Source organism: Caenorhabditis elegans, chromosome V (genome assembly GCF_000002985.6).
Source record: "Caenorhabditis elegans chromosome V".
Taxonomy (NCBI): domain Eukaryota; kingdom Metazoa; phylum Nematoda; class Chromadorea; order Rhabditida; family Rhabditidae; genus Caenorhabditis; species Caenorhabditis elegans.
This window is the reverse complement of record NC_003283.11, coordinates 12939640-12964335: the sequence shown is the minus strand read 5'-3', so window position 1 is coordinate 12964335 and position 24696 is coordinate 12939640. Positions and strand designations below refer to the sequence as shown.

At 35.4% G+C, this 24696-nt stretch overlaps 10 protein-coding genes and 2 non-coding genes across 13 annotated transcripts; 5 read left to right on the top strand and 7 right to left on the bottom strand.

Annotated features, from left to right (window-relative positions):
- The first annotated feature begins 992 nt into the window (after positions 1–992).
- On the top strand, positions 993–2862 carry hrg-9 (Transport and Golgi organization protein 2 homolog). The gene is made up of 5 exons (NM_073842.4): positions 993–1145; positions 1206–1437; positions 1787–1866; positions 1910–2165; positions 2478–2862. The coding sequence occupies exons 1-5, from the start codon at positions 1016–1018 to the stop codon at positions 2608–2610; spliced, it is 831 nt and encodes a 276-aa protein (NP_506243.1). The 5' UTR covers positions 993–1015; the 3' UTR covers positions 2611–2862.
- On the bottom strand, positions 2852–2996 carry R186.9. Its single transcript, NR_069831.1, has one exon. It is a non-coding gene; the product is annotated as an Unclassified non-coding RNA R186.9 (non-coding RNA).
- Positions 2997–3200: 204 nt separating this feature from the next.
- Positions 3201–9126, top strand: mpst-7 (Rhodanese domain-containing protein). The gene is made up of 5 exons (NM_073841.5): positions 3201–3365; positions 3900–3986; positions 4579–4716; positions 4917–5642; positions 8894–9126. The coding sequence occupies exons 1-5, from the start codon at positions 3207–3209 to the stop codon at positions 9047–9049; spliced, it is 1266 nt and encodes a 421-aa protein (NP_506242.2). The 5' UTR covers positions 3201–3206; the 3' UTR covers positions 9050–9126.
- On the bottom strand, positions 9107–10334 carry eif-3.K (Eukaryotic translation initiation factor 3 subunit K; the record flags this gene model as incomplete). The annotated part of the gene is made up of 5 exons (NM_073840.8): positions 9107–9271; positions 9381–9587; positions 9640–9733; positions 9913–10111; positions 10159–10334. The coding sequence occupies 5 exons, from the start codon at positions 10332–10334 to the stop codon at positions 9225–9227; spliced, it is 723 nt and encodes a 240-aa protein (NP_506241.1). The 3' UTR covers positions 9107–9224.
- Positions 10335–11127: 793 nt separating this feature from the next.
- Positions 11128–11700, bottom strand: pqn-68 (D-aminoacyl-tRNA deacylase). 2 transcript variants are annotated; one of them, NM_001047703.2, is made up of 3 exons: positions 11642–11700; positions 11395–11598; positions 11128–11339 (listed from the first exon to the last, which is right to left on the bottom strand). In NM_001047703.2, the coding sequence occupies exons 1-3, from the start codon at positions 11696–11698 to the stop codon at positions 11148–11150; spliced, it is 453 nt and encodes a 150-aa protein (NP_001041168.1). In that variant the 5' UTR covers positions 11699–11700; the 3' UTR covers positions 11128–11147. The 2 variants fall into 2 exon arrangements, 1 of the variants encoding a protein (NP_001041168.1); NR_003175.1 differs by having other exon boundaries at positions 11148–11339; positions 11395–11594; positions 11642–11698.
- Positions 11701–12240: 540 nt separating this feature from the next.
- On the bottom strand, positions 12241–13032 carry T16G1.18 (uncharacterized protein). Its single transcript, NM_001269542.2, has 2 exons — positions 12907–13032; positions 12241–12399 (listed from the first exon to the last, which is right to left on the bottom strand). The coding sequence occupies exons 1-2, from the start codon at positions 12997–12999 to the stop codon at positions 12313–12315; spliced, it is 180 nt and encodes a 59-aa protein (NP_001256471.1). The 5' UTR covers positions 13000–13032; the 3' UTR covers positions 12241–12312.
- Positions 13033–13473: 441 nt separating this feature from the next.
- Positions 13474–17538, top strand: T16G1.9 (EIF3k). Its single transcript, NM_073838.5, has 11 exons — positions 13474–13609; positions 13676–13770; positions 13816–13896; positions 13941–14091; positions 14429–15108; positions 15160–15590; positions 15639–15788; positions 15840–15987; positions 16033–16471; positions 16519–17037; positions 17094–17538. The coding sequence occupies exons 2-11, from the start codon at positions 13680–13682 to the stop codon at positions 17239–17241; spliced, it is 2838 nt and encodes a 945-aa protein (NP_506239.1). The 5' UTR covers positions 13474–13609; positions 13676–13679; the 3' UTR covers positions 17242–17538.
- Positions 14088–14429, bottom strand: T16G1.13 (uncharacterized protein). The gene is made up of 2 exons (NM_001269541.2): positions 14317–14429; positions 14088–14265 (listed from the first exon to the last, which is right to left on the bottom strand). The coding sequence occupies exons 1-2, from the start codon at positions 14395–14397 to the stop codon at positions 14116–14118; spliced, it is 231 nt and encodes a 76-aa protein (NP_001256470.1). The 5' UTR covers positions 14398–14429; the 3' UTR covers positions 14088–14115.
- On the bottom strand, positions 17478–19261 carry grl-2 (Ground-like domain-containing protein). Its single transcript, NM_073837.5, has 6 exons — positions 18919–19261; positions 18505–18746; positions 18395–18461; positions 18259–18347; positions 17975–18051; positions 17478–17928 (listed from the first exon to the last, which is right to left on the bottom strand). The coding sequence occupies exons 1-6, from the start codon at positions 19156–19158 to the stop codon at positions 17546–17548; spliced, it is 1098 nt and encodes a 365-aa protein (NP_506238.1). The 5' UTR covers positions 19159–19261; the 3' UTR covers positions 17478–17545.
- A 745-nt stretch (positions 19262–20006) lies between these two features.
- T16G1.3 (CHK kinase-like domain-containing protein) lies at positions 20007–22064 on the top strand (the record flags this gene model as incomplete). The annotated part of the gene is made up of 7 exons (NM_073836.3): positions 20007–20066; positions 20519–20899; positions 20951–21200; positions 21245–21348; positions 21506–21667; positions 21718–21792; positions 21834–22064. 7 exons carry the CDS (start codon positions 20007–20009, stop codon positions 21969–21971), a joined length of 1170 nt encoding a protein of 389 aa, NP_506237.2. The 3' UTR covers positions 21972–22064.
- On the bottom strand, positions 20516–20621 carry T16G1.16. The gene has a single exon (NR_069830.1). It is a non-coding gene; the product is annotated as an Unclassified non-coding RNA T16G1.16 (non-coding RNA).
- Positions 22065–22488: 424 nt separating the features above from the next.
- T16G1.4 (CHK kinase-like domain-containing protein) lies at positions 22489–24195 on the top strand. The gene is made up of 7 exons (NM_073835.5): positions 22489–22704; positions 22748–23146; positions 23193–23442; positions 23519–23622; positions 23668–23829; positions 23877–23951; positions 23993–24195. Exons 1-7 carry the CDS (start codon positions 22552–22554, stop codon positions 24122–24124), a joined length of 1275 nt encoding a protein of 424 aa, NP_506236.2. The 5' UTR covers positions 22489–22551; the 3' UTR covers positions 24125–24195.
- Positions 24196–24696: the final 501 nt, after the last annotated feature.

The following is a 24696-nucleotide window of genomic DNA, read 5'->3' as shown; positions in this document are numbered from 1 at the left end:
TTTTATGATCGGTTATTCAACTCCACCTCTCTGACTGATGATTTCGGAGATCATGATTTATACGTAGGTATGGAAACGGAGAAAATAGAACGAAGTGATCATATTGAGCACTCTTTTAATTGAGAATGTAGGTTAAAAGATCTAAAAATTAGTAAGTCTAGCTACTCAAATGTCATATGACTAATGTCTCTAGAGACTGAGTTCAGAAGAACGGGTACGTAAAGTGAAGTTCAATATACATTTGGATTTCCCGTTATTGGAAAAAAATTATAGGGCAAATAAAAATCGCCGTGAAATTGAATTGCTACTAATGGTACGCAGAGCAGAGTTCACAATTGTAGAACTATGTTTTGTTTCTTGCAATAAGACTTATAATGCGGTTATTAAAACCAATACTTTTTAATACTTGACTCAATTTATGTGTTGCACCCATCTCGACACGGTTTCGTCAACTTAGTTGCAATCTCATCTAAATTGGTAATTTTCAAAAGTCGGAAACGATATTCGAACAGACACAAACCAGAAAACGTTTGTGGCTTGGTGGGGAAGATTTTCGAGCATAATTATATATGTCAAAACTGTCTGCACAAAGTATCAATTGTAGCCGTATGTCCTTTCCATCGAGAACCAGGAAGGGTTTTCAAATACTGATCTGATATGTTCCTGTCATAATTGACTGATATCACTTTTCAAAAAAAGGTGTCGGACACTTCTTTAACTAACTCTTATTAACCAAATGAACAGACCGGTGCAACATGCAAGGATCACAAAAAAGACAAAAAACAAGAACTCATTTATCAAAGCTTCATGAAACTTTTTGTTTTAGCTCAATTGGAACATTTGTTTATTTTTCTTTTAATTGCTTCAAATTCCTCAATTAATCAGTGATTATGTGTAAATGAAGAAACATAAATACATACATACAATGTTATTGTTTGACATAGATAAAAACATATGACGCAATTTTGTGGTCATTCAAAAGTTTCTCTTTCTCTCTTTGTGTCTCTCGTACAAAATGTGTATAACATTTATCAAAACTGCAAAATCTTCACTTGACAAATACAAGCTTATTCTTTTAAATAATCGAGATGAGCAACTTCTTCGGCCAACAAAGGAAATGCATTGGCATGATGGAATATTGAGTGGTTAGTTGTTTTTCCCAAAAAAAAAAAAAGTTATCAATTTGAAAAAAATTGCTTTTTCAGGCGTTGATAAACAAGAAAATGCACGTGGAACATGGTTAGGACTGAATGAGAATGGAAGAATTGGAATGATGCTTTCAATTACACAAACTCAAGAGTCAAAGAACTTACATGCACCAAGTAGAGGAGGAATAGTGAACGAGTTTTTGAATGCTAATGATACTTCGAAAATGATAGAGTCATTGAAGAAATGTGCATCAAAATACAATGGTTTTCAATTAGTTGCAGTTGAAAAGTAAATTTTATATTAGGGAATGACGAGAAAAAGAAACAAGAATTTTGCTCTTGTTTTTTTTCTGGTTTGGGAACTATTATCTCAAACGTCATGCAAAACGGGGATATATTTGCAACACACTTTATTATGATCTAAATTTTTATGCAGTTTCATTATAACTTATCACCTTCCTCATCTTATAGTAAATTTCTTGGAAATTGACACTTTTCTCGACCGCCTCAGAAAAACAGCATATGTCTTTAAAACGATGTTTCGTGCCTCTACAAAGTTGCGATAAATGTTTTGAGCAAAACTAGGGGCAGAAATCACGAGCAACACATACAGTTGTGATCCAATAATTCATTTTCAGAAACTCCACCGGTTTGTATGAAGTTCGAACGTTGGCCAATCAACAAGTGGACGAAATTGAAGTTTGTCAACTGAAGGATGGTTTGTTATCAAACTTTTTTGCTAAATATTGAAAAATGTTCAGAGTACCATGTCGTCTCAAATAGTCCACCTACAAAACCGTATCAAAAGGCAGTCCAAGGCAAAAAACTTCTGAGAGAACACCTTGAAAATAGTGACCAATTCAGTGTTGATCAAATTTTTGAGAAGTTACTTTCGATTGCAAAAAATACGACACAATGGTATCCAGATGCTCAGCTACAGTATCAAACACAGAATGTAGAAGAGTACAATCGTCCACTCTCTGCGATATTTATTAAATATCCAGAGGGAACAAGAATGTGAGTTGATAATTTTCATTATTCTAGAATATAAAATAAGATCCCTTGTATATTGTATCCCAAATTTAAAAGCTAGGTATATCCTCAGGTCGGAATTTCCAACAAATTTGGAATTGTCTAAAACTGAAGTTCCAGGCACTTGTCAGAATTGCCGAGGTTATTTTAATCAAACGGCAATTGCAACGCACCTATGAGTTTAACTATTTGTATTCAAAAGCGACAAAACTTTGCCACTCCAATGATAATAATATTTTTCATAAACAAAATTTGTGTAGAGTTTATAGGTTTTTCATATTATTCGTTTACTTCCAGGTATGGGACCCGCTGCCATACACTAATCACAGTAGATCAAAAAGATAAGATTAACATTTTGGAACGACGACTTCTCCCTGAACAATCTACTTGGCACGATGCCAGATTTGAATTCGTCCTTAATGGAAGTTGATATCTTTTATTCCTATTTCTCACCCTATATTATGTCAGTGTTTCCGTTCATCTTATTTAAACTGGAAAGTCCAGTTTGTTGTCTTCTGCCATTCCGCCGTTCCTTTCTGCATTTGTCCTTTCATCACTTATCACTCTTATTTTAGTGTTTGCCAATCCATTTTCGCGCAATAAAAATGATTTCCCTGAATTGACTTAAACGGTTTTGCCCTTTTACCGCCTTTTTCCTCCTCAAACTATCCGCGCCAAATACCAGATCTGTTTCAAGGCGCGGAAAGTTGCGCATCAACCTAAAAGAGGAGGATAAGGAGAGAAAAAATGAGAGAATGAGCGAGATGAGGTATGCCCATTTCCGAAATAGTGATTCGAAACAGGAGAAGTGAGCGGTGAAAAATGTAGGTGAAAAGGTAAGCCGAAACGGCCTTGGAACACAAAACAGTCAGCCCCTTCGTTTCTCCGGTCGGTCAACCTAAACGATTAGATTTTTGTAGCTGATTCACTTGTCTTATTCCCTAAATGACACTTTTTACATTTTTCTCTCAAATCTCTAACTATCTAGGTTAACTTTCAAATTACCACAAACTCTTTCAGAAAACTATGCAAAAGTGGTCAGTTGGAGTTCGGCCAAAAGAATATGAAACGAAAACTGTAGAGGATGTCTATAACACAGTTGAAGAGGTTGATGGAAAAGAATATGAGGATCCAGATTATTTTTATGATGAACTTGGAAGAGTTAGAAGATCCGAGAGACGCATGGTGAGTTCATGAAAAGCGATTAATTTTTAGATATATCATACAAATTTTTAAAAAATTTAGTTAGTTCATACATGACGAGCTGGTTATTGCAACCATAAAAAAGTTGTCTCCAGAAGATTATAAATGTCAAATGTACTCCAAAATATACTACCTTTTAAGTTGTTCAAACTCCTCATAATAAATTAACAGTTACCTGTAAAAATTATTTTTTCCTCAAAATTACATATCCTATATTTGTCTGAATTCACCAAAAGTGCACGGGTTGTATTACTTTGGTAATTTCAAAAACACATTAAGAAGTTCAAGTTTTCACTTTAGAAATTTTTTTAAACATTCAGAGATTCACTTTGGAAAGTTTTTCTAGCTTTATGTATAAAATTTGCACAAATTTTTAGAAAATTGTGCGCTGATATTTGAAATAAACCAATACGAAGATTATGTTTCTAGTATTTAAAAAACCGTTTAGAAATTTATATTTCTTGTTAGATGTTATCACCATGAGGTTTTTTCATATATCCTACTAATAAATTCCAGGCTAAAAAAGTTCCGATGATGGCGACCCCTCCACCGATCCCACCGCCGATGACACCCACCCATATTGCCATTCATAACCCAAAAAATGTGAGTAGTCAGTTGCTTTTTCATGTCTTTTTCTTCAAGGACTAAGTACTACTTCTGATCCTTATCACCCCCATTAACACTTGTAATCAATCAAGAACATTGATTAGGTTGTTGAAATGAACTTTAAAAAAAGGAGAGACATGATTATTATGCAAAATCCGGTCAATTCAATTGAAAATTCATAGATAATGACAGGAAGTGAAAATGAAAATGAAAACCTTATGAAAAGGGAAAATTAGTGGAAAAAAAGAAGAATTGGTGTCAAGAGTGGGCACTTGTGAATCATAGGACAGCTGATTAGTGAATCCAAGCCATTTGTAAAAATGTGTGACAATCCAATGCAAGTGTTCACTCTTAAATCAACTCCATTCATGGGTGATAGTTTCACAAAATATACTTCGAGAACAATCAATAAGGTGACTCTTTAAAAATTAAAATGAAGCTTCGAGAGCAGATTTCTTTAATGTATTCTAAATTATAATAATTATTAAATGAATCTGAAGTATCAAAATAATAGCTAGCCAAAGCAAGTTAATTAAAAGTATATCAGTACACAACTAAAACCATGTTCTATAATTAGTTAAGATTTCAGAGCACATCAAAACGATGGAAAATTGCATGCGTCTCAGCTACAGTAACCCTACTTGCAGTATTCATACTTGCAACAATTCTATCATTCTTCTTTTTTGTCTCATCCTCAAATACTTTCCAAAAAGAATCGTACGGTTTGGTAAGTGTTTGTTTGAAATATAAATATTCAAAATGGTGGTTTATTATTGAAAAGGGTACTATTATCGAAATTGTAACTGGAAAAGGTCTTCTTTAAAACTGACTTAATGTTTTTAAATTAAAAGGAGTATTTATCATCACTAGAAAACTTATAAAAACCACTTATTTTATGCTAAGATATATAGAGTTTTGAATTTTCAGCCTCGCCCATCAATGGAATCAAGTCTTCTTTCTAAAAGATCCGATATGGAAATGACACCAAACCATTTGTTGACTCTTTTGATTACAAAACGAAAGATTTGTATACTAGAAGCTGCGAGCGGGGATGAAGCGAAAAGTCGTGACGCATTCTCTGTTGATCATATTGAATCAGCCCGCCTCATTTTCCATTCAAATCTTAGTCATGCTGGCGTTCCAGTACATCCACTTCAATTTCAACGATTCGCAAGATCTCAGGGAATTGATAATGATTGTCACGTCATAGTATATGATAGAGGACAAATGATTTGGAGTTCTTATACTGTTTGGATTTTCAAATTATTCGGACATCAAAAAGTTTCGCTGCTTTCGGGTGGATATTTGGGATGGAAAACTCATCAAGCAAGAAGTGGACAATATAAAACGGAGCAAGGAGATGCTCCAAGAAAACCAAGACAAGGAGATTTTCTTGCTTCATGGAATGATTCTGTAATTATAACGTATGATGATGTTCTTCTAAATTCTGAAATTGACAATTTTGATGTAGTGGATGCACAGACAAAAGATGAATTCTTGGGAACTGCTCAAGGAGCATTGTATGGACATATAAAAGGAGCACGGAATATTCCAGTGGATGCAGTATACGATTGGGCTGTTGGGCAGTGGAAGGATGCAGATCATTTGAAAGGACTTTTTAATAATAATGCATTATCATTGAGGAAACCTGTGGTATGTTATATCGTAATTTCACAAAATTTTGACAAGCCTTCTTAAAAGCACACAAATTTATTCAGATGGGTCTCGGTGCGAAAAAAGTTTATGGTACTTTTAAAACTAATTTTTATCAAAAAAAAATGAAAAGAAAACCAGAGGATTCTATACAGGGTGGGCCAAAAGTATGGTAACACATGAAGCGCTCTTTTACATGAGCTTTTCGCGCGACTGCCACGTCATACGTACATTCTTCTATCGAATACTGATAGCTGAATAAATTTCCTTCAATTTGACTCAAAATTTGTAATGTTTCCCAATAAGGTGCGATCTTTATCACCTCGACAATTTGGCGAACCCTTTCGAAAAAAGGCAATCTATCCCATGCTCACATTTCCCATGCACACATTTCCCATGCTGACATTTTCTCCCGTGCATACAAAATATTCCCATGCTTACGCCCAGTAGTTCGAGTACTCCCATGCCTACAACTCATTTTTTCCCTTTTTTCCGTTCCCATGCTGACATTCTCATACATACATTTTTCCGGTGCATACAAAATTCCCATGCTTACATCCAGTAGTCGAAGTACTCCTATGCATACACCTCATTTTTTCCATTTTTTTTCGTTCCTATGCTGACATTCCCATACATACATTTGTTCCCATACTTACAAAAATGTATTCCCATGCCGACATGGAACAGTTTTGTGCTCCAGAAGAGCACAAAGTCAATTTTTTTGCTCATTTTCATTGTATTAGGCTTACTTGACAGCTTTCAGTTACAACTGATCGCTTTTTTTTTCAAAATGCATTAGTTCTCGATTATGAACAAGGAATCGAAGAAAAATGGGGATGACTGCCTATAGAGTAAAATTTTTTTTTGCACAAAAAAAAATTTTTTTTTGAAAAATTTTTTTCTCTCTATTTTGTAGGATATAATTAATTCGGTGAATTCACAACTTCAAATGTTCATATTGCTGTTTCCGTGCAGTTATGAGTTTCGCAGTGTCTTAGGAACATTCCATTTTTTGTTGCATTTTGTAGGAATTCGGAGCTATCTTATAATTTCTACAAATTAGAAAATCCATTTCACATTATTTCATGTAACTTGAACCTATTGCTTCAAAAATAGCACAGAACGAATGTTGATTCTGTTTCTTTCATTAAAAAATGTGCTACTGTGCATTTTTTCCCACTTCTACGACTTTAAAGGCGCGCGCATTTATACAAAATGGTCCCGTCATTGGTCTCGCCAGCGCTCAACAAATCAATGGGATGCGCGTGGCGAGATTATTGCGCGAAAATTCGCGCGCCTTTAAAGTCGTAGAAGTGGGAAAAAATGCACAGTAGCACATTTTTTAATGAAAGAAACAGAATCAACATTCGTTCTGTGCTATTTTTGAAGCAATAGGTTCAAGTTACATGAAATAATGTGAAATGGATTTTCTAATTTGTAGAAATTATAAGATAGCTCCGAATTCCTACAAAATGCAACAAAAAATGGAATGTTCCTAAGACACTGCGAAACTCATTACTGCACGGAAACAGCAATATGAACATTTGAAGTTGTGGAATTCACCGAATTAATTATATCCTACAAAATAGAGAGAAAAAAAATTTTCAAAAAAAAAAATTTTTTTTGAGCAAAAAAAAATTTTACTCTATAGGCAGTCATCCCCATTTTTCTTCGATTCCTTGTTCATAATCGAGAACTAATGCATTTTGAAAAAAAAGCGATCAGTTGTAACTGAAAGCTGTCAAGTAAGCCTAATACAATGAAAATGAGCAAAAAAATTGACTTTGTGCTCTTCTGGAGCACAAAAATGCTCCATGTCGGCATGGGAATACATTTTTGTAAGTATGGGAACAAATGTATGTGTGGGAATGTCGGCATGGGAACGTTCGACTACTGGATGTAAGCATGGGAATTTTGTATGCACGGGAGAAAATGTATGTATGGGAATGTCAGCATGGGAACGAAAAAAATGGGAAAAATGAGTTGTAGGCATAGGAGTACTTCGACTACTGGATGTAAGCATCAGAATATTTTGTATGCACGGGAGAAAATGTATGTATGGGAATGTCAGCATGGGAACGAAAAAAAAGGGAAAAATGAGTTGTAGGCATAGGAGTACTTCGACTACTGGATGTAAGCATCAGAATATTTTGTATGCACGGGAGAAAATGTATGTATGGGAATGTCAGCATGGGAACGGAAAAAAAGGAGAAAAATTAATTGTAGGCATGGGAGTACTCGAACTACTGGGCGTAAGCATGGGAATTTTGTGTGCACGGGAGAAAGTGTCAGCATGGGAAATGTGTGCATGGGAAATGTGAGCATGGGATAGATTGCCTCGAAAAAACGGTAATTTGGCACGCGGCACTTCCCACACAAACACACCTCCCACGCACGCCAATAATTTTCAGATGTATGATTTTTATGTTAAATTTTAAGTTAAAGAAGTGAAGAAGCGTTTTTGATTGTTTTTGTAGCATATAAAAATTTTCTGTGTCGACACTGGCGCCTAGCAAGAACCTTTGAATTTTTCATGAATTCAACTTTGCGAAATTTACTCAGTTTTTTTGGTTTCGCAAGGCGTAACGACCCACAAAATTATCCGAGCTCAATTTTCTAAAAAAATTCTGGAAAGTCAGGTCAAAACGTCTCGAAAAATACTAAAATGAATTTTTCTGCATACTGCTACTCGCCGCTCACATCCATCTTTCTGGCGACTATGCCATTCAAGACTTAACCTACTGCCGCAGTCCATGACAGAAATACCGTGATAGAAATTATTTGGATTTTTGTTTTTAAAGAATCTCTAGACCAAGAGCATTCTTTGAACTATAAAACTTGTAAGACACTTGATGGATTCCTCGAGAAAAATGTAGAAAAACCGCAGAATGCCGACTTGCGTGCCATAAAGGTCGTGATCTCAAAAGTTCTGAAGGCCTGCAGCGATGCGGATGGGAACATTTTGAAAATTCAAAACGTTCATCTGGTCAGTATTTTATGGAGAACAAAACTTGTACAAATTGATGTAATAACTCTCTTCACTAGTAAAGTTATAGAGCTGCAAACGTGTTACCATACTTTTGGCCCACCCTGTAAACAAGATAATTTCATTGAAAAATGCAAAATTAAAGAAGTACCATAAACTTATTTGCGCGTCGAGACCAATCTGGATGAATCCATGCGTCTTCGAGAAGACATGCTAAAATCTTTTGAAATTATGATAATATTTCTCGCTAGATCATATTCTTCAGATTATATACTGTTCCACGTCACTTCGATCGGCAATGGTTTGGTGGGCTTTGACACGATCTGGTTACAATGGGAAGATCTATTTTGGCGGGTGGCCTGAATGGGTAGTCAGAGCACCTGACGGTTTGAGAGTCATCGGAGCAACGACGGAGACTTGACGCTAAAAGAAGATCCATGTTAAATATTATATGCATAAAATGCGGGTAAAAGTGAATATTGAATAAAGTTCATGAAAACATAAAGGAAATATAAATAGGAAAGGGAATAGAAACGGGGGAAAACCGAACAACAGAAACAAGGGTATTATAATTTGAATGACAGTGATAATTGATATTAAAGAGTCAACGGGGGTTGAATGCTGGTCAGAAGATCGGCGACATCTGAAAATGATAGATGCACTTGAGATTTTACTAGGCATTTTAAATTTGTTCTTCGATTATTAGGACATTTTTTAAATCGTTTGAAAAACCTAATACGCATAATACTCACGTGGGAATTGAATTTTCTCGTCGATATTTCTTGTTTTGATAGTTCCTTCGTGATTTGCAACAAAGAAAACATCTCCATTTTCCTTGGCTTCCCATCCGAATGATTGTGCCAGTGCGGTAACTTCCTTGTCACTGGCTCCGCCGAGAAGACGGCTCAACATTTTCTTTTCGATTTTTTGGAACGTAACACTGATGACGCGACAAGCATCTGAAAACTTGGTATTGAAATTGTCAAGCAATAAAAATAATATTTAACTGACAGTGCTTGACAGCATCCTCGAATCCGACCATTGGCTTGATCATTTTTGGGACTTCGCCAGGAACTTTGAAGGGTTCATTTGGGTTCGTTGTTGGCTGAAATTTTAAAAATTGATTAGTCGTACGCCGAAATTAAAGAATATTCCAAAAATAAATAGATTCAGCATTGAAATAAATACTGAGTTTCAGATGCACACAAAACAAGGTTTGATTTTGAAAAGCTCACTTGTTTCAATATTAGATAAATCTATTCTTTGAAAAGTGTAAAAACTCACTTTATACGCCCCCTTCACCAATTTCCAGAAAACAGCGAAGTTGCAAGATTCGAGCACAGCTCCAAGATCAAAGATTCTGCGAAGTTCTTGAGATCCGAGTCTGTTGGTGTCGATGAGACACTTGGCGAGAGCGAAATCACTCGATGGCAAAACCATCAACGTCTTGAGCAAAACTTGTCGAACAACAGCCTCGTCGTACCTGTGAAAAATTCTCTTTGAAATTTATTAATCTTCTTGAATACTTACTTCTCCGGGTTAAGCTGGTAGAGCTTGAGAATGGTCAAAACGATATCTTTATCGTACTTGTTTTCATTGACCATAGCTTGAACGCAGGCAGCCAAGTCGGCAACATTTTCCGGATTGTATCGGTTTACTCCTTCGATAGCTTCGTGCAATTCCTTTTGCAGTTTCTCGAACGACATCTTAAAAACAAATTATAGCAATTGAAGAAAAGAAACTCTGCGAGAAATAATAAGTAGAGTGAAACTCCTGAACAGACTCGATGAAGTCCTGCGCAAAGTGAAAAAAATCTTGCATAAAGTTGCGCACATCTTTTGTCAAATCGATTAAAATTACGCTAAGTTTCTCCATTAATTAGAAAAAAAGCTACAGAACACATCAAAACTGATAGAAAAATATTTAAGAGAAAGAAAAAAAATTTTCTCAATCAAAATAACAATAGTTTTAAAGGCGCATCGAATAAATCTGAAGGCATATCCTGCACAGATCTTCCTCGATTTTAGAGGCACTCCCCATTTGGGTTAAGAGATTTCAGTGAACTCGATTTGCTATCAGACAAACTGAAATGGAGACGTTTTTCCAAGTTTTTTTTTCAGTTTTTAATGAGATTTACATTAGAAATAAGAAAAAACTATTGTTAGAGGAAAACTCAGCGTATGGGTTTCGCCACGCTGATATCGGGTTACTGTAACTGGTGTCAAATTAAGGGCCACATTTGCCTCATAATTTTCAAATTAAAGGAAAAATTTCTGTTACGATTTATATAATCAAAATTTAATGCAAAATCCATAAATCGACAAAAGTTACAGTAAGTCGTCGTCTGCGTGGTGAGACCAATGTGCGTAAGATATTGAAAACTCGCATTTAAGGTATACGTAATATGAGGTTTTGCCAGAGAATATAAATATATGAAAATAATTAAGATATGATGACGGAATCAAACCGCTGTATGAACAAAATTGTACAAAATTCAACAGTAGTAAAACAAATTTTTATTATTTTTCTTTACTATCAAAAGTAACTGTAACAGGTCCGTCATTTACAATATCGACGCTCATCATTGCTGCAAATTTGCCGTCCTGAATCTTATCAGCTTTGTAAGCTTTTTTCATGGCTTCAAGAAAAGAAGCATAAAATTTTGAAGCTTCTGTTGGGGCCATTGCGGTATGAAAGTCCAGTTTATTTCCCTAAAAAACGAAATAATATGAATAGTTTTGTTTAAGTATATTAGACAAAACTCACTTTAAACTGACCGTAAAGGGTGAACTGACTGACAGACAGCACTTCTAAATCGAGATCCATAACTGATTTATCCCATGGTTTTTGTTCCGAAGCAGGGAAAACTCGTAGATTCAAAATTTTCCTAATGATATACTTCATATCCTCTTCCGTGTCATCTCGATGAACTCCGACAAGCACACACAGACCTCTTCCAATGGAACCTACCTGATTATGATATTTTAAACAATAACGGTTAATATATTCTTACCACTTCATCACCTACGGTGACTGCAGCTCGAGTAACTCGTTGAAGAACTACCTTCATTTCTGAAAAAAATTGAAACAACTAATGTTAAAAATACAAAAAAAAACAGATGAAAACTATTGAAATGTTCTCTTGAAAACCCTAAAAATAAATGAAAAATGTTTGCTAAACAGAGCGCGCTAACGACACTCCACCGTATTACTAGTCCTCAAAGGCTCGGCCAGCGCGACGTGGAATCTGTACACGGTCTCCTTCACAAGAAATGTACCAACTCTCTCGCGGTTTGCTTGCTGGCCACCTTGCCGTTGTTTTCAACAGGAGTTCTTAAATTTGAGCAGAAATCGATGATACGGTAGACTGTAGCAGCTATAGCCTTGATTGTAGAAAGTGGATGCACTTCATAGATTTTGAGCATATATAACTCTGTTCATGTTTGAGATAGAGACTAATGATAAACTGACAAAATGAGCATTACAAAAAGACAGACATTTCTTAAGTTGAGAGTTTTTTGATATCTCTTCTCAATAAAAAGATACGACCATAACTTGATGGCTGTGGTTTTACATGCCACCCTTAATTAAAACCTTACAATCTCCGTTATCTTTAAAGATACAACAATTTTATTAACCAAATATTATGACAAGCAGATTTAAAACAATTTTTACTAACAAGAACTACATTTCTATATACAAAAAATTATGGGGATTTTGACATTTCCAAGTTGGCCATCTTAAACCGGCTATACCACTAAGTCCTGAAACCTGAAATTGATATTTCAATTGGGAACTTATTTTATATGAGATATCTAACAATTTTGTGAATACTTTCTTCTAACTTTTAAAAAAAGTATTTCATGAACTGTTATTTGACTTTCTAATCAATGTAGCTTTTGGGGACATGCAACTAGTCTGTCTTACAGGTTAGAAAAATATTGTCAACTAAAGAAATATTAATCATTTCAAACTGAACATTTTGTTATGTAGTTATCAGCTCTTCAGTAAAGAGGGTACTGTAGTAGCCAGCGTAATCTTTGGACCGAAATTTCTCTCTTTTAACTCAACTAATAAGTTTTTCCATTAGCCGCTTTTCACTTTAAGCCAACTTTTTTTAAATTCAAAAAACCTTCAAAAATCGACAATGTAGTACTGAGTTAACTTAGTACTACATTGTCGACTGGAGTTGATATTTATCCTTTAAATTACTCTTTTGTATACAGACATTTTTATATGTCTTATACTTCAAAAGGTTCAACAAAAATGTCTACATACTAGAGCCGGACGGTAGATCAATATGTGCAAAATAAATGAGATCAGATGTAGGAGTGAGAGACGCAGAGACCGTATGTTTCTCTGCCGTCTCATCTTGTGGAGGAGGCCCACAACATGTCAAATGCTACGTGGCCGTGAATATTAGTTAAACCATAGGCCGGGAACACTGCAATTGGTGGTCACTTACCAGCCAAATTAACCCACTTCTCAACCAACTTTTTTCAATTTTTTCCAATTTTTGCCAACTTTTGGTAACTCTTTCCAGTTGTTTGTTGCAAATTCCCAAAGATTTTTGTTTCGGTAACGTGTTTATGAATATTTGTTCTATAATACTGAAAACATTTTTATACAATTCTTATTGAAATTTTTCTTGAAACAAGTTTGGAAAGTTAACGTAGGTTTTGAAATACGATTGATATCTTCGTACTTTTTTGAGAAACTGAAACAAAATTCAAAGATTTTTATTGAATAGTTTTTGTGAAATCACAGTTTGAAATATATCTTAAATTCCCCCGAATATAATAATTTCCATTATGGAAAAAATCAATTTCACGTTTATTTTTTTTTGAAAGGTCAAATTCCGCTGCTGTCGTGTTTGTTGCGATCTTCGTGGATTTTGTCTGCTTCTCCAGATTTTTGTATGCTAAATCGTTTTGTATTACCAATCATTGTGTTGCTGTGATTTTTACGACGATTCGAACGTGTTAGTCGATCATCTTTTAACCCTGTATTTAACACGAATTCGACCTCAAAAAATCTATAATTTCAGCGACATGGGTGAAAAAGAAGAAGCCGCTCCGGTACTTTTGCAGTGCCTTGAGAGCGGCCGAGTGGACGTGATTTGCTCAATCTTGTCACAAATGAGTAAGTTTCAATAAAAGTATACTGTAACAATATGTTAAACTACAGAGAACCAACCGGACTTTCACGTTCAAGTCGATAAACTTTGCTGCAAGGAAGGAACACTACTTCATAAAGCTGTTGAGCTAGGTAATATTTTGAGATTTTGATTTTAAGCAAGATAACAGTTTTAGATGCTGCTGATAGTGTAGCTTCTTTGCTTTCCGGAGGTGTAAATCCATGTGTACAAAACTTGGATGGTAAAACAGCCTATCAATGCTGCAAATCAGAAAATGTTCGGTTGTCATTCGTCCGAGAAGCTTTGCAGTCAATTAACATGAACAAGTAAGAAATATTCATTTTAATCAATTAACCAGTCTTTACATCTTGACGATCTTGAAGAATTTTCGCCACGTAGGTGCTTTTCAAGGGCACATCATCAATATTAGAATCATCACGAGCACGTGGTTGGGGGAAAAATCCAGGTGTGCTGCTGCCAGGGCCTGTTGTCATCTGTGTCTTAAATTGTTTTTTTTAAACATTAGCATACATATAAAATCCAAAAAATACCTGCATCAGCAGTGGCCACTTGTTACGTCTTTCGGGAAACGAGTTGATACGTGCCAATTCATCTTTAGCGAATTTCTCCATCTTGACCAAACAGAAATAAATAATTTTTCAGAACTGAACGTCTATGCCAACTTATTCGTGCCGGAGTACACGTTGATTCGTTCGACACGCCACAAACAAAGAATACACTTTTAAATTGGGCTGCTGATTTTGCTACATTGGAAGTTGTAAAAGCATTGCTCACAAATGGCGCCACTGTTGATCTTGCAAATTCGAAAGACGAGACTCCTCTTCATACTGCTATTCTGAGAAAAGCAGATCCAGAAATTGTGAAACTTCTACTTTCTTCCGGAGCAAATCCTGCACTCAAAACAAAAAAGGATCAAGATGCTTTTGCACTTGCTGAAACTCACAATCCATCTCTTCTATCACTTCTCAGCATGGATCAAATAGCTAGAGATGTTAGACATCATAGATCAGTTGATGACATGGACGATCGAATGTCTTTGATTTCATGCACAGAAACTCTGAATACCCAAATTTTCAACGATTCCGTCAAGTACGATAAGTACATTGAAGGTGAAATCGACTCTTGGACAGATCTTCTTTGGCCTCAACCAAAACTTATTTCCATAAAGCCCCATTCTGCTCGGAACTTTGAATTCCCGAAAGACGGGAAACTTAAAGTCTACTTTGATGATTGTTCGAGTGCCAATCCTCGACAAGTAATGCAAATTATAGAACTCAGCAAGCCACTTTTGATCAGTGTAGGAGTCGATATAGAATACAGAGGTAATGTTTCTCCGAACTATTCACTCAACACCATTCTAGCTCATCTTACAGGACATCGGTTGGCAGATCACGAAACATCTTCATTGGAAGGAAAGGTGACATGTGGAGTGTTTGAAGATGGACGTCCTTCTGGCTCATATACACTTACAATCGATGCAATCAGAGGAGTCGAAGTTGTTGGATCTGATTATGCTGGAATCCGTCACGCATTTGCAACGTTCGTACAAATTGTTCGGCTGCACAAATTTGCACAACATAAGCAGTCTGGAGTTAGCAACGGAGTTTCCAATTCGTCTAATGGAACCAATGGACATGCTAGTGGAGATCATAGTCATTCCAACGGGAATAGTGTTTCAAAACAGTTGACTGACATTAGCTCTGACGGAACAATCAAGGAACTTACTATTAGGGATCAACCTGATCGAGCATTCAGAGCTGTATATCAAGACTTTTCAGGATGTAGAATCCTCAATCCTGACACTGTATGTTTTTCTTCAAACATTGCACATATAAATGCCAACCTATTTCAGATCCTAAAATTAGCAACTCGATTATCATCTTGTAAAGCCAATTATTTATTCGTTAATTTTGAAGTAAGAACCACTGATCGTTATCAACTGCCATATACAAATCGGGAACTGTTCCACATGATGCAAGTGTGCCAGGAGTTGTTCATAACTGTCAGTTAAAACTATTTGAGGAAAAAATAATTGCAATTCATTTATTTATAGTTTGTTCCGTCAATTGATACTCAATCAAATTATCTGGAGGGCGATCAAGCAAGAATTATCATCGACCAATTTTTAGATGACTTTCCATTATGCAAAGTAGTTCATTTTGGACCAAATCTTGCCAGTCTTTTGATTGCAGATAGGAAACGTGAGATAACTGGAAAAGAGTCTTAATAACAACTCTTTTTTCCAGTTTTGACATCGATTCAACGCCGTATTCCACGTATTTATCTCTCCACACATGTTGATGAAAAGAATGGGCCTCTTCTCTCTACACTTCCTCCATTCGTTACGTTGTGTGTAGAAGGAACTTGGCCATTTGAAGTAGAAAGATATGTTTCACCTCGGGTTTCTGTTGTAATTAAGTTCTCGACTGGTGACGACGGATATTTGTGTGCTTCACCTGAATCAGTTGCCAAGAAAGCACTTTTGGCAGCAAAACTGAGTGATCGCCAGACTGTTCTTGGATCGATGGTTTGCGACTTATCCACTGGATGTGAAGCTATGCCTCCTTCCCTTTCATACATGTCCCTTCTTGCATCTGTTGGTGTTGCGTATAATAGCTCAACTGATATGAAGAAATATGCATTTTTGCTTCCTGTTATCGCAGCACATCACATGCTCCTTGACGGGTAAATTTTAAAATATCATTAATGAATTAAAACAATATTATTTTCAGAGACATGGTTAGTCTATTTGAGCAAGTTCAAACTCTAGGCAAAGTTGAGCATCAATTGACAAAATATGCATACGGATACTGGAAGCCAAACAGTAGTAGTTCTCCAAACGCTGACAGTTCATCTACATCGGAAACTACACTTTTCGGAATGTCTGCAAACAAGAAGATGCCAATTTCAGTTTTTGTTGAGATGATTTTGAATCCAGAAAATATGAATATGGAACGATTAACCCCTGTCGTGTTCAAAAAAGCCCGTATCGAGTTGAAACGAACTTCATCTGTCTTGGACGCTACCAGCAAACTTTTACCATATAGTTACGATCTCGCTCTAGTTTTGGAAGAGATTCGTCTGGTTACCGAATTGATGGTTCTCGTAAGCAAGCTTGGTCAATATATGTGTGTCTATGGAAGCCAACCAATCGATCGGAAGAAAAGCTTCGAAGAAGGGTTACCGTATTCACCAGGACGTGTAGGAGTTATTAACTTGCCACCTGCAATTCGCACTGATTTGGCTAATACGTAAGTTTGGAAAAAAGTTGTCGTATAGTAGTTAATATAATGCGGATTTTCTTTAGAATGCTACGCGTCCGTGGCCAATTTCAACATGTTTGGTTATCCCGATCAATTCCAAGTACTCTGCAGAATGCTCTCAAAATGTTCGATAATTTGTTCAGAGCACTATTGCCTCATGATTTACAAGAAATGGGTAAACAATTATTGTGATGGAATCGAACCTATCGATGTATTAAAAATGTGATATCTCTCCAAACCGTTGTGATTTGTTAAATAGCCTTAATTTATTTTTTTCCATGGAGTTTATTAATTGACGTTTACTGCCTTATTTTCTATCGCCTGGCCTTTTGTTTCTAATTCGTGTATAATTAAATTCTCAAGCCTCAATTGTTCCTTCTTTCGCTTTTTCACAACCGGGAATCGTGCAATTATTTGATTGTTAATGTGTTTCTTATTTATTACATATAATAAATATGCAGGAAAAAAACATAAATCGGATCTAGATATTCAATTATTATCGGAAAGCAAAACAAGTGACCTCCTGCTTCGTCACTTCACAATACTTGCGGGAGTGAATACTATAACTGAACTCTCCAATTGCACAAAATACATCAAATTTGGCACCATCGAACGCTGACTTTGTGGCATGTTGAATCATTCTCTTTGATACAGAAACATCATCCACAATAGCTCTCATCATCACATTTGCTAATTTTATTGAATTACAAGTGTTATTGGTTCTTGGTATTGACTCCGTCTTCATTCGTTTCAGAATATTATGTCGACTTTCAAATTGACCATATTTTGAAGAAGTCTGGGAATCTGATCCCTTAGACCAATGCCCTTGTTTTTCAACTAATTGGCCTTCTTCTGACACATCTTCCAAATAACTTGCACCTGGAAATAATGAAGGGAAATATAAAAGCAACAATTATAATCTCACTTGGAACAAACGCTGGTTTATAGTTTTCCGAATGGCTTACAACTTCTGAAGTGCGGTAGTCGTAGGTTTTGACATCTCTGGAAGTTTGAAAATTTTTTTTTGATAGTTCTAGTGGTGAGCCAAAAACTGAAAGTTAATTCGACTATTCCATATTTTTCCAATTGTTTCTAGAATTAAGTCATTTCCTGTAGATCTTCCAACTCGAATAATTTTGAAAAAAAAGTTCAAAAGAGCATATCTTACGTAACATGATTTTCGAACGCTTCATTTTGAGCGGTACTCACTTTGGTATATCAATTGGCGGAGGAGGGGGTGGAGGTGGTGCCATTCCTTCCAGACTACTCTCTTCATCATACTGCTTTTCATATGCTAGCTGGAATTTAAGAAAAGTTAAAGTAATATTTTATATCTAAATCTTACTGTAGCTGGAGCATAACCACTTTGCAAATACGATGGAGTTGTTGCAATAGACGTTACGATTGAAATTCTATATCACGGAACATTTCGTATAAAACTTATATAAAACTCACTTATCATATCCATCAGTCACAATTGGCATTGGTGGTGCAGGTGGCACATAAAGAGGTGCCGGTGGAAATGGCCCAGGAATGGAAATGGATGGAGTTAGAGAGTATGATGGAGCAGATACTGGAGCTACGTATGAAGGAGACGAAGGTAGGATAAGAGGTGGAGGAGCCATGGAATATGCAGTTGAATATGATGGAAGAGCTGGAGCAGAAGCATATGAAGGGATGGGATTCGACCAACCCGACTGAAAATTAATTATGGAGTTATGTAAGAATGAACGTGTTCACATGCTCACGCCTTCTACGCAGGCACAAAGTCTAAGAAAATTCCAAGCGATACTTAGCAGTCTGCATTAGTAAGGTTGTCAAAAATTCTCGGTTTTGTTTTCGAAAACGTCAAACAACTTTTCAACTTACTTGATAAAATGGCGAAGGAACTGGAGCTGGAACAGAAGCATATGACGCAGAATATGATGGTGAATATGATGAAGAAGATGAGCACGGAGCTTGTTGAGCACAGATAGTTTGTGGAGCACAAATCGGGACGGGAGGTGGAACTGGACAAGGACATCCGCATCCTCCTCCACCACTACCACCGAACATGAATTGAAAACTCGGTGGAATGAGTAATTGAAGTAAAATAAGTGCAGTTAGCATACTTGGTATAATTATGAAACTAACGAATATTGAATTTGATATATATTTCAAAAGTTAGCTACAGTCAGAAGTTAGCTGTAATGATCAATACCAAGTATTAAGGAAGAAGCCCCTGGTTGAATGGGAAAAAGTTTCTTTGTTGCAGAATATCCGTCCCTCGCTTCATTTCTAACCTGTATTGAGGCTAATCCACAAACAAAGAGAATTGTAGAATAGGAGAATTAGAGAAGGGACTTCGCGTGGATCGAATTTTTAATCCGACGAAATTCCTCCTTTTTTCGGATCACTTCATCGGGGGAGGAACGGGGGTGAAGCAGTTGAAAGCTTGAAAGAATGAGTGAGAAGAAGCAAGGAAACAATATCGAGAGAATTGATGTTTGATCTTTTGTAACTTGAATAGTTGGCATTTAATTTGATGATTTGAAAAAAACATATCGAAGTTTTGATAGAACTTTTGAACTCTGTGTAAAATAATGTAGAGGTGCACAATGACAGGTCCGGTTGTTATTTTTATATTGGAAGTCAACAAGATATTTAGGAAACTTTATTGATGCTTCAAATATTTATTTACTTCGAACATCACTTTCAAAAATGTTTCATATCAACAAACATAATTGTTTATGATAAGAATACAAATTCGCAACATTTTGCATGTTTGCGAAAAGTGCTTATTAAAGTTGAGCACCTCCTCAAGGCACTTTTCAAAATTTTCATTGTGGCTGCAACTGTGTCTGCTGAATTGCAAATGATTGAAAAAAAATGAAGGTTCACCATTGTTCAAAAACGGAGATGGCTTATTTCAAACTCATGTTTATCTGGAAGATTTACGAGAAGTTATAAAAGAACAAATGAATACTGAAGCAAGACTTGGAGAGAATACAAAGTTCACAGTCGTTGGAGATGGAAATGTAAGTTTTATAATATTTTTAATACAATAAATGATCCAAATAATTCAAATACCAAAATGGTCAAAATAATATTTTAATTAAAAAATATTCGTTCACAATTATCCTAACCCTCGCCATTTTTCGTCAACGTTTTGGTCAACTTTGGCACAGAATTTTAAACATCGTTTAGATGCTGGCAAGTTATGGGCAAAAGGTTTCCAAGACTTGGCAACGATTTCGGCCAGTTTTGACCAACTCTTACCAACTCCATAAACAAGTTTAAAACATTACAAAAACAAGATGAACTTCAAAACCTGGATGCTGTTAAAAAGCCAAAACTGGCCCAGATGTCTGGGCCAGCGTTACAATCTTTGAACCAAAATTAGAAAATAAAACATAGCAGGCCCCATATTTAAGTTCGCGACAAATATGGGGCCTGCTATTCAATAGTTTAAATTATTTTTGTTCTCCAGGGTTTCATGAGTCGCGTGATTCTTGTTGAACCCGATTGGACGGTCCACGGTGAACATCTCCCAAATCGTTTTGTTCTTAAAATCACGTCTTGTATGCATGTTCTCAATGTTTTGGATCAAATGAATCTTCAAGATAAAAGTGAATCTGCTTTATGGTCAATTTTTGAATATGAAGCACAAGGTCTGCATAACCGAGAAGTGAATTTATACGAAATTATTGGAAAATGGAATATGGATGATGTACTTATGAGCCCTAAAGTTTTCTTTTCGAAGAAATTTGATTCTGAAAATTTGACGAAAGGATTTTTTGCAATGGAATATGTCGATAATGCAATCACAAGACATCTGTATATAAACTTAAAATCATACGAACTTCATTCGGTAACATATATATGCACATTTATTTTACAATTCGTTAGTGGACTTTTTTAGATATTAAAATCTCTTGCCGTTTTCCAAGCTGAAAGTCTTAAGTTGAACAAAAGAGAGCAAGAAAGTGTTACTGGATATGACTTGGAAAAGATTGTTGGAAAAATGTTTAGCCAGAATGGGCTCAACAGTATTTTTGAACAAGTCCGCCAGATTAACAAGGAAGAACTATCTGAAGCTGCAGATAAAATTGCAGTGTTTGGCGTTGAGCTGGTTAATTTTGATTTGGTGAAGAACTTGAACAATTATTTAGGTCAGCAGAAAATATGTTGATCATGGCGAATAAAAATGTTTTAGGAATCAAGAAAAATGTTTTGGTGCATGGTGATTTGTGGTCAGCTAATATAATGTGGAAAGAGAACAAAGACGAATTCCGTGTCGACAAAATTATTGATTATCAGGTATCTACAATAAATAACTCAATAATAGGTAGCTAGGCGTCGATTCTAACAAAAACTACAATTTTCTCATTCCCAAAACTCTTGTTCAACTGCGAATATTTCAAAACTACTCTGAACCTCAAAATCAAAAACATTGTAACCGTTGAACATCTTCCAGTCGATTCATTTGGGAAATCCAGCCGAAGATCTTGTGCGCCTGTTCATTTCTACACTCTCCGGTTCCGAGAGACAAAAATATTGGGAAAAGCTTCTAGAGCAATTTTACGAATATTTCATAGAAGCTCTTGAAGACAAAAATGTTCCATATACTCTTGAGCAGGTATATTTTAACTGATATTGAAACATTACATTTGATGTTATTTTTTTCAGCTAAAAGAATCATATCGTTTGTACTTTGTGACCGGAAGTCTTCTCATGTTACCGATGTTTGGTCCCATTGCTGAGGTAATTTCAAATTATTTTAAATAGAAATATTTGGTTTCCAGGTTAAACTCGCTGAAATGTCAGATCCAGATGAAGTTAAAAAATACCGAGAGATTTTGACCGAGAAAACAAAACGTCTTCTAAATGACATGGAACATCGGCACTTGTACACTAGAGAAATCATCAAAAAGTGGAAATAGGACGATTTCAAAAATTAATTCTTTGAATACGCTTGTTTGCAAAGTTTACACGTGATGTGTTATCACCAGTTCGCAGTTTAATAAATCTAGAAATACCGAATGTTGAGCATAAAAAATGTGTACCTTATCTATTGTGCAGGTGTGGTAAGTTCATGTGATACATGGCCTTCTGACATTGAAAAAAAAATTGAGATATTCATTAAGTACAGTTTCATAAATTAAATCTAATTAAAACGACGTTCTTGAGCTTGAACGGTTTGAAAACATAAAAAAAAACCTTTAAAAATTATAAAAAATAGATGTTTATTGAAAGTTAAAATTTTAAAGTCAAATGGTAGTTTATTACTAAAAAAATAATTATACAAAAGCTCAATAAGACTATCGGGGATGTCATTTAATTAAAGAATGCGGTGGTATGCTTACAATTAGGAAATACTTTTTCAACTTGTGACTTGAATTCAGCGTATGAACCGAATGGTATGATAACGTTGATAGCAGAGACCACACTGAACTCATCATTGGTATAAAAAGCAACTGCTTCTTGTCTCTTAAATTTACTTTCTTCCTGCGACTAAGAAGAATGAGTGAATCTAAAACTCTTATCCAAAATGGAGATGGTTTATTTCAAACCCATGTTCAGCTGGAAGATGTTCAAGAATTGATTAGAGATCAAATGAATACTGAAGCAAGACTTGGAGAGAAGACAAAATATACTGTTGTTGGAGATGGAAATGTAAGTTCAAACTATTAAAATATTCACAAGACGTTTATTTCAGGGATTTATGAGTCGTGTGATTTTGGTTGAGCCTGAGTGGACTATCACAGATGAGAATCTCCCGAAGAAATTTATTCTGAAAATCACATCATGTCTCCATGTCGTTGGTCTTCTTGAAAAACTAAAAGAAAGCGAACAGAACGTGATAAATGATGCAAATGAAGCTGATTTGATGGCCCTATTTGAGAATGAATCACGACTTTTTCATAACAGAGAAGTTAATTTGTATAAAATTACGAAGAAATGGAATAAGAATGATGAGTTGTTAAGTCCAAAGATTTATTTTTACAAAAAGTTTGATTCTGAGAACCAAACAAAAGGAATATTGGGCATGGAAGCTGTTGATGATGTAACTGTAAGACATCTCTATTACAATGTAAAACCATTTGAGCTGCACTCTGTAAGTTTTAAATCAGATTATCAAGTAAAACTCAATTTATTTACAGGTATTAAAATCGATTGCCAGACTTCAAGCGGAAAGTCTTCATTTGACTGATCAGGAAAAACAAAGTATTGCTGGATTTGATTTGAAGAAGATGTCAAACACAATATTCAGTGAAGAAGGCATGCAAAATAATTTTAAGCAGACTCGTGAAATCAATCCGGAACGATTAAAAGAAAGCGTCGACAAAGTTGAGATTTATGGAACTGAGCTCGTAGATTTGGATAAAGCTATTAACCTAAACAGTTACATTGGTGAGTTTTCTTTCACAAATTTGGATATATTTTACCTATCAGTGAAAACTATTGAGAGATAAGATCTTTATGTCAGGTATCGAACGTGATGTCTTGGTGCACGGAGATCTGTGGTCAGCGAATATTCTATGGGAAGAGAATGAGGGAAAATTTTTAGTAAGCAAAGTTATAGATTACCAGGTAAGTCCCCAAAAAGTTGTGTTTTTTATCTCTGTAATATTGCAGCTCATTCACATGGGAAACCCAGCTGAAGATTTGGTAAGACTTCTTCTTTGTACACTTTCTGGAGCAGATCGTCAAGCACACTGGGAAAGGCTTTTGGAGCAATTCTACGAGTATTTCTTGGAAGCTCTTCAGGACAACGAGACGCCATATTCACTGGAGCAAGTAAATGTTTTGTAGTTCATGGTATTTGAACAATGTTCTAGTTTTAGTTAAAAGAATCCTACCGTCAATATTTTGTTACTGCTGGTCTCTTTATGTTGCCCATGTTTGGACCGATTGCACAGGTATTGTCTGTAACGTATATGAGAAAGTTAATTGATTTCAGATGAAACTTTCTTATTCATCCGACAACGAACACGCAGAAGAGTATCGTGAAGTTCTCACAGAAAAAGCTGAACGGCTAATGGAAGATTTGGAACGTTGGCACTTGCACAGTAAAAACTTTAAGCAAATCTAAAATAGAAGTGTAAATGAAATTTCTATGTAAATATTATATAAGTTGAGCCAAATAAACCGTTTGTTGTAAATAATATTTACAAGATATACAGATGTATAAAAAATAATAATGGCAGGTAAATTTACAAACCAAAAACGAATAGTTGTATTAATAAGTTCCAATAAGGCGCAATAAATATTCTAGCTATTAACACTCCGGCAGTATTATTTTAAATATCTATTTTTCTTTAGACATAGCCTAAATCAAATAATTCGCCTCAAATATCCAAATATCAATTAGTTACACAAAAGATAGAAAACTTATTTGACCAAATAGCGTTGTTTTTAGAAATAGAAAAAAAATAATAATGTTTTGTAAATCCACATCTAACTCAGATAAAATTTAGTTAACTTCCCCGAAAACTTTATTGCACATTATAGGGGTCCAATATTCAATAAATTTAGAAAAACAACTATTTTAATAAACTGTACCAAAGTTCATAGCAATGCATTGAAAATCAAGGGAAAAATATAAAATAACGGAAAAAAGTAAACTCTAGTATTGCACAACTTTTTGTAATTTCACATAATGTG